At 35.2% G+C, this 16,260-nt stretch overlaps 2 protein-coding genes across 2 annotated transcripts; one reads left to right on the top strand and one right to left on the bottom strand.

The window, feature by feature from the left end:
- The first annotated feature begins 7,127 nt into the window (after positions 1 to 7,127).
- Positions 7,128 to 8,670, top strand: LOC113351152 (acidic repeat-containing protein-like). The gene is made up of 4 exons (XM_026595198.1): positions 7,128 to 7,303; positions 7,432 to 7,527; positions 7,675 to 7,796; positions 8,198 to 8,670. The coding sequence occupies exons 1-4, from the start codon at positions 7,128 to 7,130 to the stop codon at positions 8,668 to 8,670; spliced, it is 867 nt and encodes a 288-aa protein (XP_026450983.1).
- Positions 8,671 to 11,665: 2,995 nt separating this feature from the next.
- LOC113351151 lies at positions 11,666 to 13,239 on the bottom strand. The gene is made up of 3 exons (XM_026595197.1): positions 12,749 to 13,239; positions 12,602 to 12,614; positions 11,666 to 12,400 (listed from the first exon to the last, which is right to left on the bottom strand). The coding sequence occupies exons 1-3, from the start codon at positions 13,237 to 13,239 to the stop codon at positions 11,666 to 11,668; spliced, it is 1,239 nt and encodes a 412-aa protein (XP_026450982.1).
- Between the last annotated feature and the right edge of the window lie 3,021 nt (positions 13,240 to 16,260).

The raw sequence follows: 16,260 nt of genomic DNA, 5'->3' as shown, positions 1-16,260 counted from the left end.
CAGCAACGTCGGTAATACAATCGAGAAAGAACATAATGAAGTCATGAAAAAGGTATCTAAGAAAACTTTCTTACGATGGTATATGTACATTGATATATACTAATAATAAGGTGTACATTGATATATTCCTGTAATAAGGTGTACAGGATTATACATTATTAATGTATGATAGAATATGTACATTGACATGTACCTGCAATAAGGTGTATAGGATTGTCCATTGTTGATAGATTTTAAAAGATTTGTCTTGTGTACAACAAAGTACATGATAAACACATTTTTGTGTCTGATATAATCTCAATTGTATATATTTTCAGTGCTCGATTTTGTATTTATTTTGGCATTTTATGTCTTTGTAGGTGTTTTTGGAAAAATAAGATTTTGCGGCGAAATTGGCTCGAAAAGTGTTTTTTGCGTTCATGGGAGAACATTTTCTATTCGTACCCTCACTTTGGATAAGTGGTAACCTAATTACTAAGGGGCATCCCATTTCCAGGCATCTGCTAATCGCACCCGTACTCTGGATAAGGGGCAACCATCTTCAACATTCAAAAATCAGGTTTTGGCGGGGAAAAAGTGTAGTTAAAGAGCAGTTTTGGCAATCGTGATTTTGAGGAGTTTGAGGTCGATTAAACCTCTAATTTTCATAGGATAGACTCCTTATGGGTCTAGGAATCTGATATGGGTGTTTAAATCGATTAGAATGGGCTCAAACGACGGATTTTTCTCACAACAAGAAAATATGGAAAGTCACGTGTGTGACCTGTTTTAGGGAATTTTAGAGTGATTAAAACGCTGTAAACTTTCCCAAAGATTTGTATCTATCTAAGGAAGAGTTTAGAATAAAAAGGAAAGCTCATAAACGCGTAGAAATCCTAAAATAAGAAATTGTTGCAACTTGGCCATGAAGAGAAGGAAAGAGATTTTGAAAGATTTGGGAGAGATTTAATCGGTATTTTTGATATAAATAGATGTCTTGGGTCATATAAAAGATGTGTCGAGAGTTTGGGAACCTAAGGAGAGCCAGAGAAGAAGAAATCAGAGCTTTACCAAACTCTGTTTCTGCTGCTGCTGCTGTTGAAGAACATTGACCCACGGTAGACAGTCGCAGAAAAGTGTCGTTGTTTAACAGCTGAAGAACATTAAGCTGTTCAGGGCAGTATTATTCTAGGGTTTTCAAATCAGCGACAAAGCAACAGTTTTTCTGTAACAGTTCCATTGTAACAGCTGTTTTGCAACACCAATACACTGTTGCAAACTGTTTGTGTTATTACTTTTCACTCTTTTAATCATCTTTTGAGCAACAAACACATATTTTGAGACATATTTTTTGATCATGATTAATATGAGGAGCTAAACCCCAACACTGGGATGGCGGAGGAAGCTATATTTCATACGTGTGGTAATTATATTTAATTCTTTTTATGACTTTTTGCATTAATTTAATCGTTTTATGATTTTTCTTAATTAGTTGTGAAGTCGTATAATGATGTATGCTTGGTCTAGGTGCTTTTGATGCATCATGCTAGTAATTTACAGTTAATATTTTTAAAATCTACCATGGAAAAGAATTAGAGTCAATAAACAAGAGCTACAATTGTCTAAGAATTGATTTTTGAACCACATGGTATGAGGTTTGGTGGAATCCTGAGTCTCAGTAATCTCTCGACATTGTGAAAAACCTTGTTTATATATTTTCTTTATTTTTATTGTTTCTATTATTAAGTCTGAAATTGAGTCTACACAAGTCCGAGTTGAACGAACTTTATTTACCACTTAAAAAACTACATCAATTTTTGGCGCCGCCGACGCGGATTTATATTTATATTTGTTTTAGGTTTATTTTTATTTTTATTATTTTTTTTTTGTTCTTGTTTTACGCGTTTTGGTATTTTTCGATTCTTTTCAGATTTGGAGCGAAGCTACAAGGAAAGAAAAGTACTATAAAAGGAAAGCATCGCCAAAGAAGGAAAGAGAAGAAGAATCTGAAAGGAGTGAAGAAGAAGATTTTGTATATAGTTATTTTGTTTTATTTTTAGAAACTGTAAATAGGGTTTTATTTTTGTAATTTTTCTTTTCCTTTTTGGACATTTTTATTTTTGGACTTGGACATTTTTATTTTTAAACCCCAAGAAGGGTTAAAATTAAATATAAACTGTTTGCAGGGAAGGACGACAATTACGATACTGTCTCGGCCCCTCGGGTTCGTACACTGACATAGGAGTCGGTGGCCTGAGTCGACTTCAACGGTTCATCGCCCGTCTGGTAAGGGAGTAAGACTCTATCCACCCACGAATCCCCTGTCAGTGGGTTTTATTTTGTGTGACAACTCACACCCCTGCAGTAGAATATCGAACTGGTATTACAATAACCAATACAACGAATATCCAACTGAGTTTAAAAATGGACGTTACTACTTTGACCATAGTGTGAATAGTTGTTGGGAACATCAGCCTTTTGAAGATTATGGTCCATACCATGGTGAGCCCAATTACTATCCACATAAGTACCGATCATATGAGAAAAATTCTTATATTTCTCCTTTAGAAGAGTCTCTCAGGAAATTAGAAGAGTCGACACGTAGGATAGCTGAGATGAATAACTTAGTTTATGACGAAAGAAAACTTTCTTTAGAGGAATCCCTCAAGCTGATAGCTGAGACGAACGAAAGAATTGCTCGAAATAATCTTAATTTTCGATACAGTGTCTCCAATAATACCCTTGAAAATGAGGATAGTTATTTGCATAATCAAGATGACGAGGATATAATTGGTAACACTACTTGTTGTTTAGATGAGGTTCAACCATTTTCATGTTATTATAATGATTATGATGAGGATAGTGTTGGTGAAGAATTTGAAATAAATAGGCATAGTGATCAGGAATTTGCTACTCCAACTGAGCTTAATAATAATATTATTTCTAGTTCAAATCCAAATAATTTTAATAATTATTCACTTATTCAAAAGGACGAGGATTTGACTAGAGATACCCCCGTTTTAGACGATGTAGTATTTCCTTTTGATTACGAAGCTAATAATGGTTTAGAGGAACGAGTATATTTTGAGTCTAGCGATTTAGAAACAATAGACTTAGAAAAAGAAAATGAACTCGTCGAGATGAGTGAGGATGTACCTGACTTAGAAGAATCAATTCACCATTTTCCTGAATTAGATGACCTTGAAATTAGGGAACTTGTGACTAGTCTTTCTAGAGACACACAAAACTCTAAGTTTGGGGGTGATTATCATTCTCCTTGTGCCTTACCTTTAGCTCTTACAGAGATCCCTCACTTGGAACTTGACATATGTGCCTCAACCATTTTACAAGATTATCTTCATACACGTTTTCCTGAACCTAGTGATGTCCACAAGAAATTTCAGTTATTAGAAACCCATCCTCTGGTTTATGTGGTTTACCCAGGCTATGATACCCATATTGACTTTTTTTCCCACCAAATATTTTTCTTCCAAATGTGGGAATGTTTGATTTTCAAATGTTTCGAATATTAAGTTTTGAGACTAATCCTAATTACTTTAGGAGATTAGGGTCGACATACTTGTTTAAGGAAGATCACCACTCTCATTGTGGTCATCTGTGTAAGTCAAATATGATTGACTTAGAGGATCCTCAATTATTCAGATTATTATTATGTGCTTCTAAGTTTTTATTTGAGTTTTTCCAGACTCTAGAACCTGAACATTTGGATCTAACCTATGAGAAAAAAGCAACCCATGAAAATATTTTATTTGGACCCAGTTATAGATCCTGAACCTGAACCACAACTAGATGTAGTTGTCTTAAACAGGAAACTAGACAAGGGTGTGCTTTATTTGTTCATTTTCTTAGCATGTTGCAGATTCCTTTTACTTGTGATAGCTCTACTTGGTTTTGATGACCCACAGATATTTCGGCTATTACTTTATGATTTTATAAGGTGACTAATCCTTTCTTAGTCTGGCTGAAGACATTAAACTTAGCACTTCTTGGGAGGTAACCCATTCTCATGCAACACGGTAATATCTTTCCTTATCTCTTTTGCTCCAAATGGTAACAGTTTCTCCTTGTTCATGCTTTTAATTTGATCTTTAGAACATTGAGGACAATGTTATATTTAAGTTTGGGGGTATAGGAGAAAATTTTTAGTTGCACAATTAAACTCCAGAGCCTAGAAATTTATGCTTATTAAGGATGGCACTAACCAATCTAAGTGGATGGAAGCATTTTGGTTGTAGGAGTTGAGGAACCAATTTGACTAGATGGCAACATCTAAAGAGTCTATTCATAAAAGCACAGAGCTCAGGTGTTAGAAATAACATGATAGTTTCACCATATCTCGTTGAGTCCTTTTCACTTCTGTTTTTATTTTATTTTGTTTTTAAACTATGTTTCTCTAAGTGATTAGGTGGGGCTCACGATTCAAGTTGTTACCAATGCTAGGGTGAATTAGAGTAATTGAGATACAAAAAAAAAAAAAGAGACCAGACCATCAGACCAACTGGAATAAATTCAATAAAGTCGACCACTGGAACCCTTGTATATGCCAGTTGTGTTGACCTAGAGTTAGGATTATCAATCACTGGTTCCCTTGTATATTCCAGTGTGTTGATATTAGTCAGACTAGTATCTCAGTCCATTAGGATAGGTTCATTTTGGCGGAGGCCTTCAGACAGATATGAGAAACACCGTTCACCTAGTAAACATCAAAACCATCTATGTTTTTCTATATCCATCTTCTTGATTTATCCATGTGATTAGTTTTGACTCCGGATATTGATGTCCATAGTGCGACTATCTGAGTAGAGCTGTGTCACTTCATATGAATTTTAGTATGCTTGAGTGCAAACTCGTGTACAACAATTGGAATTTCACATCAGGGTACTTCCTCCTGTAGTCAATAAGTATGCCAACCAAGGAGATTCTTTAGTGCCTTCCAAGGTTCTGTGTAGATATCTAGGGTCTGGAGTAAAAAGGTTTTGTGGGTATACCTATGGTAAGCCATCTGGAGACAACACTCCGTCACTAGGGACACCTAGGGGTTTAAAGGCTTATTGCATACGCTAAATGCAATCGACGATGCCTGCGACAGTGAGTTATGATTTTATTTCTATTTTATTTTTGCTCGAGGACTAGCAAATAATAGGTTTGGGGGTATTTGATAGACACATTTTTGTGTCTGATATAATCTCAATTGTATATATTGTTAGTGCTCGATTTTGTATTTATTTTGGCTTTTTATGTCTTTGTAGGTGTTTTTGGAAAAATAAGATTTTGCGGCGAAATTGGCTCGAAAAGTGTTTTTTGCGTTCATGGGAGGACATTTGATATTCGGACCCTCACTTTAGATAAGGGGTAACCTAATTACTAAGGGACATCCCATTTCCAGGCATCTTCTAATCACACCCCTACTCTGGATAAGGGGCAACCATCTTCAACATTCAAAAATCAAGTTTTGGCGGGAAAAAAGTGTAGTTAAAGAGCAGTTTGAGGTCGATTAAACCTCTGATTTTCAGGATAGACTCCTTATGGGTCTAGGAATCTGATATGGGTGTTTAAATCGATTAGAATGGGCTCAAACGACGGGTTTTTCTTACAACAAGAAAATATGGAAAGTCAGGTGTGTGACCTGTTTTAGGGAATTTTAGAGTGATTAAAATGCTGTAAACCTTCCCAAAGATTTGTATCCATCTAAGGAAGAGTTTAGAATAAAAAGGAAAGCTCAGAAACGCGTAGAAATCCTAAAATAAGAAATTGTCGCAACTTGGCCGTGAAGAGAAGGAAAGAGATTTTGGAAGATTTGGGAGAGATTTAAATCGGTATTTTTGATATAAATAGATGTCTTGGGTCATATAGAAGAGGTGTCGAGAGTTTGGGAACCTAAGGAGAGCCAGAGAAGAAGAAATCAGAGCTTTACCAAAGTCTGTTTCTGCTGCTGCTGCTGTTGAAGAAGAAGAACAACTGAAGAACATTGACCTTTGGTAGACAGTCGCAGAAAAGTGTCGTTGTTTAACAGCTGAAGAACATTAAGCTGTTCAGGGCAGTCTTATTCTAGGATGTTAAAATCAGCGACAAAGCAACAGTTTTTCTGTAACAGTTCCATTGTAACAGCTGTTTTGCAACACCAATACACTGTTGCAAACAGTCTGTGTTATTACTTTTCACTCTTTTAATCATCTTTTGGGCAACAAACACATATTTTGAGATCATGATTAATATGAGAAGCTAAACCCCAACACTGGGATGACGGAGGAAGCCGTATTTCATACGTGTAGTAATTATATTTAATTCTTTTTATGACTTTTTGCATTAATTTAATCGTTTTATGATTTTTCTTAATTAGTTGTGAAGTCGTATGATGATGTATGCTTGGGCTAAGTGCTTTTGATGCATCATGCTAGTAATTTACAGTTAATCTTTTTAAAATCTACCATGGCAAAGAATTAGAGTCAATAAACAAGGGCTATAATTGTATGTAGTTATTTTGTTTTATTTTTAGAAACTGTAAATAGGGTTTTATTTTTGTAATTTTTCTTTTCCTTTTTGGACATTTTTATTTTTATTTTTGGACTTGGACATTTTTATTTTTAAACCCTAAGGAAGGGTTAAAATTAAATATAAACTGTTTGCATGGAAGGACGACAGTTACGATACTGTCTCGGCCCCTCGGGTTCGTACACTGACATAGGAGTCGGTGTCCTGAATCGACTTCAACGGTTCATCGCCCGTCTGGTACGGGAGGTAAGACTATATCCACCCACGAATCCCCTGTCATTGGGTTTTATTTTGTGTGACAACTCACACCCCTACAGTAGAATGTCGAACTGGTATTACAATAGCCAATACAAAAGCCTAAAAGCCTTGGTCTAATGAACTTGACAAAAAGACAAGTAAATGATTTTCGTAATTACACTTTGGAGGAAATCTTTAAATTTGCAAAGTAAATACGACTTTAAACTGAGGAGGATGAGCTGGTTGAGAAGGAGGATATTGAGGAGTAGGAAGAGGATGAGGAGGATGACAAGGTTGAGGAGGATAGGGAGGAGTATAAGGAAGATGAGGAGACTGAGGAGGAGGAGGAGCACAAGGAAGATGGTGATGACAATGACAAGGACGGTAAAGATGATGATATGAATAATGATAATGATGATGATGATGATGATGATGATGATGATGAGCAGGGTGGAAAAGGTGGTGATATGCAAGGTGATGACAATGACAAGGAGGGTAGCAAAGGTGGTGATAACGAGCATGGAACTGAATCTGAAAAGAATGAAGTTCCATATGAAACTCCTGAAAAGCAAAGGTATAACATCACTTTTTTTAATTGTGCAAGTCATTTCTATTTATCTTTTTTTCTTTTTAATGTGTGTACATAGTCATACACCAGTTTGCGAAAACTAATACCTTTTCTCAAAACTTGAATCTTTTTAGCACTCCTTCACCAAAAACCAATGAGGAAAATGAAGAAGAGGTTGGCAAGGATGGAACAAGCCTAGGAGTAGAGTCTGAAATTGCTAAAACGCCGAGGTATATGTGTATTTCTTTTTCAGCTCGCAATTCTTCTCATTTTCTATATGTGTACCAAGATGTACACCTTAGTGATTTCTTCTGTGTGTGCACCAAGATGTACACCTTAGTGATTTCTCATTTTCTAAAAAATTGCATTTTTTTCAGCACTCCTCTGTCAAAGGCAGCTGAAATTCCTGAAGATCAAGAAGACCATATGAACCTTATTGACCAAGATGTGATGGATACCGCTCAAACTGATGAAATTGAAAAAGTAGCTGGGTGTGAAGGTGCTAACAAGCCAAGGTCTGAAGAAAATGATCTCAGCTTATATATATATTTTTTTGTTTTCAGTATGTGTGTACAAGGATGTACACCTTTATGATTTCTTCTATATTCGTTTACATACTTGTACACTGGTGTAAAACTCTACACACCATTGAAATTTCTCATAAAAATCGCATTTTCAGTACTTCTATGCCAAAGACAAATGTAATCTCTGAAGATCAAGAAGTCTAAGTGAACCTTGATGACCAGAATGTGATGGATGCCACTCGAACAACTAAAATTGATGAACCTAGTATAATTGCAGCTTAAGCCATATGTCAGTTGGATCCTAAAGAAGTCCTACTACTCACACAGGGATAAAATTCAGAGAATGAGCCTTATACATCAATTGATGACCTTTTAGATAACTTATCTGAAACTGTGTTCGTGAAGCTTGAAAAAGGTTGTTACAAAATGGCAGTACCTGAAGTGAAAGAAAATATGGAAACCCTGATCCGCCACGATTGTCCAAGATTTCAATTATTGAGCCAAGAAGATACAAAAGAAGAGTCGTCGCAAAAATCATTATCCAATGAAGCAATGCAGTTCATCCAACAAAATGCCAGTGAGTTTTTTAGCAGTCAAGAGGTTGAAGAATATAAGACACCAGTGGTGACAAGATCAGGGAAGATGAGGGAAGCAGATATGTCGAGGACACAAGCGGCTGGCAAGTTGTCCAAGACACCACAAAAGAGAGATGCAAAGAAAAAACTAGATCCTCAGTTCACTGCCGAGGGTAAAACCAGACGAGTTAGGATAAAATCGGATCAAAAAGGAAAGGGGGTCAAATTGGGACAAGAACCAGGCTATCTTGTTCCACTAAAGAGAAAGGCATAGGAATATCTTCCTCTTCATCCATTTCCAGATGTTCATCAATCCAAACTATAACAAGCCATGGAACCAAGAGAAAATAAAAGAAGGATACAGAAGTTCTTTGACTATGCAAGCCTGAAGTAAGTTCACAAAACACCATGATAGAATCTTATAAAAAAAAATTATGTGCACAACTTTGTACACCATGTTAACATTTCCTTTATGATTCCGCAACTCTGTACCTTGGAAACTAACAAGACTAGATGATCCAACAGTCAAGAAATATGTTCTGATTGCGGGACGAGTACTTCGTGAACTGATGTTCAAAAGATATATGGACCAAGAAGTAATGAATTTCTGCATCTATCGGTGTAGAAATGCGCTTGTCAGAGATAACATTCGTCATCCAGATGAAAAAAAGTACCTGAGATGTGAAATTATGAGTCCTACTGCATGTGTAAGTTTCTCAAAACAAATAAAAAATGTCATATATAGTTACTTTAATATTGTGTACATAGTTGTACACCTAATTTACATGGCGTGTTCTATGTGTTTTTATATTTATTTAGCTATGTACATAGATGTACACCAATATGCATATATGATTGTCACATGGTTTGTTAAGTGTTGATTGTTAGATTTAATTCGCTATGTACATTGATGTACAACAATATGCATATATGATTGACACATGGTCTATTAAGTGTTGATTGTTAGATTTATTTATGTGTGTACATATATGTACACCTATATCATACATGGATATACAGTCTGTTTTCAGGCCTACAATGTTTGATTTGTTAGTTTTTTTTAGTAATGTACATGCTTGTTAGTTGTCTGATTAAGGTGAACCTAATTCATTTTGTTTTCCAACAAATTATTAATTACAGTACTATGTTAAGTATAATGTTACCAGCGAGGTACAAAAGCTTGTGGTTGATTTCATATGGGACATGCCCGAGAATATGGAAGTTCTTGTAATCCATATCAATCACTTTACAGATCAAATGAGGGTGGGAAGACACTTGTCTCTTTTTAAGTTTGATTTCGAAGCTCAGGAATGGAAATGGTATAACTCGTTGCACTTAGAAAATGAGCAGTCATATAAAGACGATGCAAAGTGACTAGTAGATGTGGTGAAAATGGAACTCAACAAGAAGAGCGCATTAAAGGGTCACCCACCTATAGAAGAGCACGAATTAAACATCGTGCCATGCCTTACACAAGGAATCAACCCGGACTGCCTAATATACACTTATTACTTTATGAAACAAAGTCTGAAGATAACTAAAAGTATCGAAAGTGATCAGCAGAGGGCCGAAGACATTTGTCAGCAAATGAGATCAAAATTGGTGGACAAGATGCTGAAAAAAGCCGGATGTTATGAAAAGGTGTGGGATATAGCAAAAGATGAGGAGCATAAGCAGTGGCGCAAGACTATAGGAAAGCAACCATTGAAGAGGAAGAAGAGTTTTTAATCTTCATACAAGATCACTTTCTGAATTTCTTGTAAACATTTTTAATCTTCAGACACCTTTTTAAATTTCAGTTTTAACTTTATGTTTAAGACTTATCACTATTATAAAGACCTTGAATTAATATTTTTATTAGTTTCAGTATTAATGTTTTGGGAATAGACTTGTGTTAGTACTAAGGTGTGTATTACAGGTTCGTAAATATTAAGGTGTACATAATTGTGAACATTTTCTGACAGAGTAGAAAATCTGGTAGGAAACGGTACAGGAAGGTGTACACAATGGTAAACGTGTACTAACATAAACATAGAAAAGAAAAAGTAATAACCTAGTATCAATTATTGAGCAGCAAAAATAAAACCTAATTAATGGAATTATAAATGAAAACATAAAATATTACTAAACAACATAAACTAGTAGCACCCGTTGTACAGAAAGGTGTACATAATGGTACACATGTAAAAAGACAGGTAAGAAAACTGAAGTGAATAGGAAGGTATACATAATGGTACACTTTCCCTGAAAATAATTATCCACGCCAAATAAAAATGAAAACACATTACCAAAATTAAAACCAAACACATAGAATCTTCTGAACAAATGAAACATAGTGAGAATCATCAAACAAGCGAGAAGGTAGTTCTGTTGTGGTGAACAAGGGTGAAGCACTTTGTGCACATCATAGGCCTCTTTTACTTCTCCAAAGAATTTTTCAAACGCTGTGCTCTTCCTCTACCAGGTGGAGGAACAGGAATAAGAACAATAAACCTATCACTAGGATCATAAGCCCGCTACTTGTCATAATTGAGAATTGGAAAGATGATCTCCTGGTATGTCCTATTGAACCAGTCTGTGGTGAAGTATGGATCAACAAATGAATAGATGTCCTCCCTCGTATCTTGAATGGTATCAAAAGCATGTGCACAAGGAAAACTATTAAATCACCACCTGTGACATGTACAAGTTTTCTGTAATAGATCTACAGAATCACCTGGGATACGGGACTTCATACAATCTTTCCATGGACTCAGTAACAGTCCAAGTACGACAAATGTCGATGTTTTCCTTTATAGTATAGCCTCGTATACGGGAGTGAGCCTATTGTTGAAATTTTCAAGACCTTCTACCTTTCTCTCAAAATTCTTCTTCATAACCTTCAAACTAACATAATAAAAACACAAAACATAAAATCAAAACATGATATAAAAGAAATATAGATAAAACATGTGTACAACAATGTACACACTAAGGAAGTCCATGTGTACAAAAATGTACACACAGTTGCAGAATCACAGATAAAACATGTGTACAAGTATGTACTCATCAAGAAAATACATGTGTGGAACAATATAGACAAATAAACATGTGTAAAAGGGAAGATGTACACATAAAAAAATATGAAACACTAAACATAAAACTCGTCGTATCGCATCGAGAAGAGCAAAAGAAAGCAACTTTTTGAACTCAAGAATTCAGTTATTGAATGATTAGGAAAGAGTTGAAAAGTGAGAATAATATCTGCATACAGGGAAAAATGCATTTTTCTATTTGTCCTTTGGAATAGTCCTGATATAATTAGTAACATGCCCACATTCAATTGCATGCATTCCCCGCAAAGCTTCGTCAAAGTTCGTTGCTGTGTAAGAGTAAGCAACTTTGTAAAACAAATCAAAAACGGCCTTGGATTTCGCATCACCTGATCCAATAGGGATATTGCACTTGAGGTGGTAAAAGAAATAGTTGTGATATGAATTTTGGAATACTTTTGGAATGCCCTGCAAAATTCCTTCTCCACGATCACTAAGGAAAACAATGGGACGACCATCGATCACTTGTTTTAGATTCTCTAGAAACCAAAACCAATTTTCTTTGTTTTCAGCAGACACATGAGCAAAAGAAAATGGATAAAAATCACCGTTTACATTAATACATGTTACAGCCATCAAAGCACCCATGAATTTACCAGTAAGGAAAGTAGCGTCCAAGTAAATCATGGGCCTGGGATACTTATAGTTATGCTTGCAAGCACCAAAACACATGAAAATCCGCTGAAACCTACTGGTTCCATCATCAACTTCAAATTTCACAAAGCTATCAGGATTAGTTTTCTCAATGGATTTGATATACCAAGTTAAATCTCTATACGACTTCTCGTCATCACCAAACTGTTCTTCAAATACGGCTTCTTTCCCTCTACGGGCATGCTGATACTTAATATTGCACCCATAAGTCTTATTAAAAAGTGACATGAGTTGTCTGGGTTTTAAACTAGGATCACCCTGTATATTGTCAGCAATCAAATGCTTAACTAACTTGGTTGTCACCGCAAGACTCTTCAACCTCAAACCAACACCACAACTTAAAAAAAAATAAAAATGGAATAAGTAATGTGCACCACAATGTACACTTAATAAGATCTCAAAACCAACAAACATATGCAAAAATAAAACACAAACCAAGCAATAATATGTAATTTACACCACAATGTGCCACCTAAAAAGCATACAACAAGTAATGTGCACCACAATGTACACCTAAAACAAGTCTACATATAAAATCCTAAAAATGAATAACATGGATCACAAAAACAAGAATCGGTGATATGGAATAATATGAAAACCACTAACCTCTGAATAACGTTAGAATATTTCAGCACAAACCAAGAAATGTCACCATTCAAAGGTCCACAGTGAATCATCCAACCACAACCATCTTCTTCGCACTTTGCAGTAAAACGAGTCTTGTCGTTTTTAAGGATAACAATCTTGTGATCCGTAGCCATCTTGTACTTATCAAGAGAAATCCTAACATATTTAACACCACCCATAAATTCTCTATCAATATTATCAAAAACATAAGCCCATTCATCAATAATCAGAGGCTTAGCCTTTTCCGCATCATGATCAACCACCTTTACAAGCTTGGGACTTTCACTTACACAAGAATTTGCAGTACTAGAACCAGAACTAGTGCTACAACCAGGATTAGAACGAGAAGTACACTTCAAAATCGCATTGACATTCAAATAGAAATCTTCAATTTTCATAAGAATAACAAGAGCAATTAAACTTTGCAGTTGTATATCACCTTGTACAAAAACTACTTGATTACTATCCATATATCTTAAATGTATACTCCCAGGAGACAAAGACCTCCACTACTTACATGAAAAATGCTACAATTCATCTACAATTGTCTTAGTATTAACATGAAAAGCAGCAGAATGCTGACCATAATTCAAAACAGCATGAATAACCTTCCCAGACATATTTGATACCCCTACATATTACAAAAGAAATAATAACAAACATTTGAAGCTTCAAATCACAATTTCAGATTTGAATAACATAAAACTTAAATAGTGTACAGGAAAGTACACAGTTAATCAAAGACAAAAATCAAATAACAGTAAACCTAAGTCAAATACTCCATCGATTAATCGAAGATATAAGCTTCAGAATCTTACTAGAACACATAAGTGAATAAACTAGAAATCTACGATCTAATATTAGTTCGATTTCACACCATGCATCATAACACCAAAATCAAAAAACAGTAATCAAAATCCTTTAACGAAAATCAAAAGCTAAAATTTAATAAATATCAAATCAACAACATACAAACAATAAGATGTAACAGATCGTATTCATATCATCAACTCATAAAATCAAAAAAAACTAAATATCAAAAACAAAATTCAACGATGAAGCTAAAACAAACTAACCTAAAGATGAATTCTGCTGCAGAAACGATCGAATCCAACCTAACCTTTATGAATCTGTTAAATCACCTCTGAAATATATATCTGGATCAATCTATCTCTCAATCTGTCGTGAATTAAAATCTGAGATTAAAAAAATCAATTTTATTACACTTCAAAAGTAACCTGAAGTTGAGTTATGTTGAAGAAACGACTAAATAAAACAAATTCTCTATGAAACTGTTAAATCTCCTCCAAAATTCATCTCCGACCTTCTCCCTATCTTGAATTCAAGTTTGTGATCCAAAATATTCGATTTCAAATCCTGATTATATATATGGAATCGGCTCAAGGGTAATTAGCCTCGCGTTTTTAGGGGCCACTCAAAAGGATTTAGGGGCCAACAATAAAACAAAAAAGGTCACCCAAAGGGAAAATGTATCCAGCCCTTATCTCGCGTAATTCGTAATGGTAAAATTACCCTTATATATTCGGAGGATATGATAACATTTTTATCCTCCGATTTCAATCGGAAGCAAAAATATTACCCAGACTTCTGATTGTAGTCGGTGCAGTATTAGAATGATTTCTGTTTCATTTTTTCCATTTCTTTTTCATTTTTGAGTTGTTAGAGTTATAGAGAAGAAGGTGAAGGAAAAAAGGGAAAACCCATTTTATCACTACAAAAATGGATGGATATGAAGAAGAAGGTGAGAATCATGGCAAAGACAATTTGGGGTATATGTTGAATGATTCAAACTTTTGTGGAGAGGAAAACCTAGACGACCCTTTCATGGAAGAAAATGGAGAATCGCCTGATATTGAAGCTAAAGATGCATGTAAAACACAGGTATTGTGTTAAGAAACTCAAATACTCGATTTGCATGCGTTTGTGTGCTTTTGTAAACAAGAAAAACCGATTATTGCATGCATTGAATGCCATGAACTACCCAGATTTGGTAGATAATTTCTCGAATAAACTTACGAATATAACACACAGAGTACCAAATATGTATATTCGGTAGTTCCAAGATAGTAGTTTACTGCCGAATATGAGAAAAAACCCCAAACTGGTTTTCCAAAAAAATCTACATTCGGTAGTTATGTAGATTTATTTACCCCCGAATGGCCCCAAAAACGAATTCCTCAAAAAATTTCAAAACTCAGTATTCTTATCCTTTACAATCGGTAATAGTTTAACATTATTTGACTGCCGAATATAACAGTGGCCTCAAAATAAAATTTCCGAAAACTTGAAAATAGAATGTTTATCGATTAAAGTTATCTCCCGGTTATTTATATTCGGCTGTTTTACTATATATTTTAGCTTCCGATTATATCATTTTTTGCACTCAGTAAACTGTGTACATTCATTTGCATAAATCGGGTGTTTTGGGTAACCGATAGGATTCCGAATATAGTATATTCGGCAGTTTGACTTATTTAATAACCTCCGATTATTGTATAATAATTTGTTGCTTTCATATGCGGGCCGTTGAAGAGTTTGTTAATGATTTCTATTTGAGGCCCGACACTTCCCTATACTATGCAAACGATTTGGTATACTCATTACTACTTTTTTTTTTTCAAAATTTATATGTTAAATGGTTATGCTTATTAGATTTGTTTTGTTTTATGCACGTTTAGACATTTGGAAGTAAGAAGGAGGCAAAGGAATGGCTTATGAACAAGGCAAAAGATAACATGTGCGTGGTAGTTCAAAATAATCATGTTAGTGACACTCGATTTGAAATGATTTGTGAGCGAGGTGGGACGCGAAAGAGTCACGAGGAAAAGAATAGTAAGTACGTACGGAAGACGAATAGGAAATACTGAAGCAATACCAAGAAGATAGGATGCCCATTTAAGATTGTCTTCTATAAGCCCGATGGTATTAAAGGTAAAGACTATAAAATTTATAAAGTTGATAACCGTTGTCACAACCATGATGATCCGTTGGACTTAATTGGACATGTAATGGTTGCCAAGTTAAAACAACATCAAATGCATACGGTGAGGTCTATGCGGATCCAAAAAGCGAGTGCGATCTTAAGTAAAATAAAGGCGGACGACCCCGACAACTTGTCTTCTTTGTCTATAATTAAGTCGGCCCTAGCTACGATCAAAAGGACTGAATGGGATGGTAGAACGGTCATGCAACAATCGGAGTGGTTAGTGGAGTTACACGGCTACACCTTGAGAAGGGAAGAAAAGGATGGTATAGTGGTTCGTATTTTCTTGGCACATCCCGAAGTGATCCAATTGGCTCAATGCTTTCATCAAATTTTGTTGATAGATGCTACTTATAAGACAAACAAGTATAACATGCCATTGTTGAACATTGCTTGCCATACTTCGGACAAAAACACGTTTACGATTGCATGGGGGTTAATGGATCATGAGAACAATGTGAGTTTCATTTGGATGTTGGAGACGTTG

The sequence above is a fragment of the Papaver somniferum genome, chromosome 2 (genome assembly GCF_003573695.1).
Source record: "Papaver somniferum cultivar HN1 chromosome 2, ASM357369v1, whole genome shotgun sequence".
Lineage (NCBI taxonomy): Eukaryota > Viridiplantae > Streptophyta > Magnoliopsida > Ranunculales > Papaveraceae > Papaver > Papaver somniferum.
Note: the sequence above shows the minus strand (reverse complement) of the source record. Positions and strands in the feature narration are given on the sequence as shown.

Coding starts and splice junctions, on each gene's coding strand:
- LOC113351152 (XM_026595198.1), top strand. CDS start 7,128: ATGAATAATGATAATGATGATGATGATGATGATGATGATGATGATGAG. Junction 7,304..7,431: donor GAAACTCCTGAAAAGCAAAG/GTATAACATCAC, acceptor GAATCTTTTTAG/CACTCCTTCACCAAAAACCA. Junction 7,797..8,197: donor AAAAGTAGCTGGGTGTGAAG/GTGCTAACAAGC, acceptor ATGACCTTTTAG/ATAACTTATCTGAAACTGTG.
- LOC113351151 (XM_026595197.1), bottom strand. CDS start 13,239: ATGGATAGTAATCAAGTAGTTTTTGTACAAGGTGATATACAACTGCAA.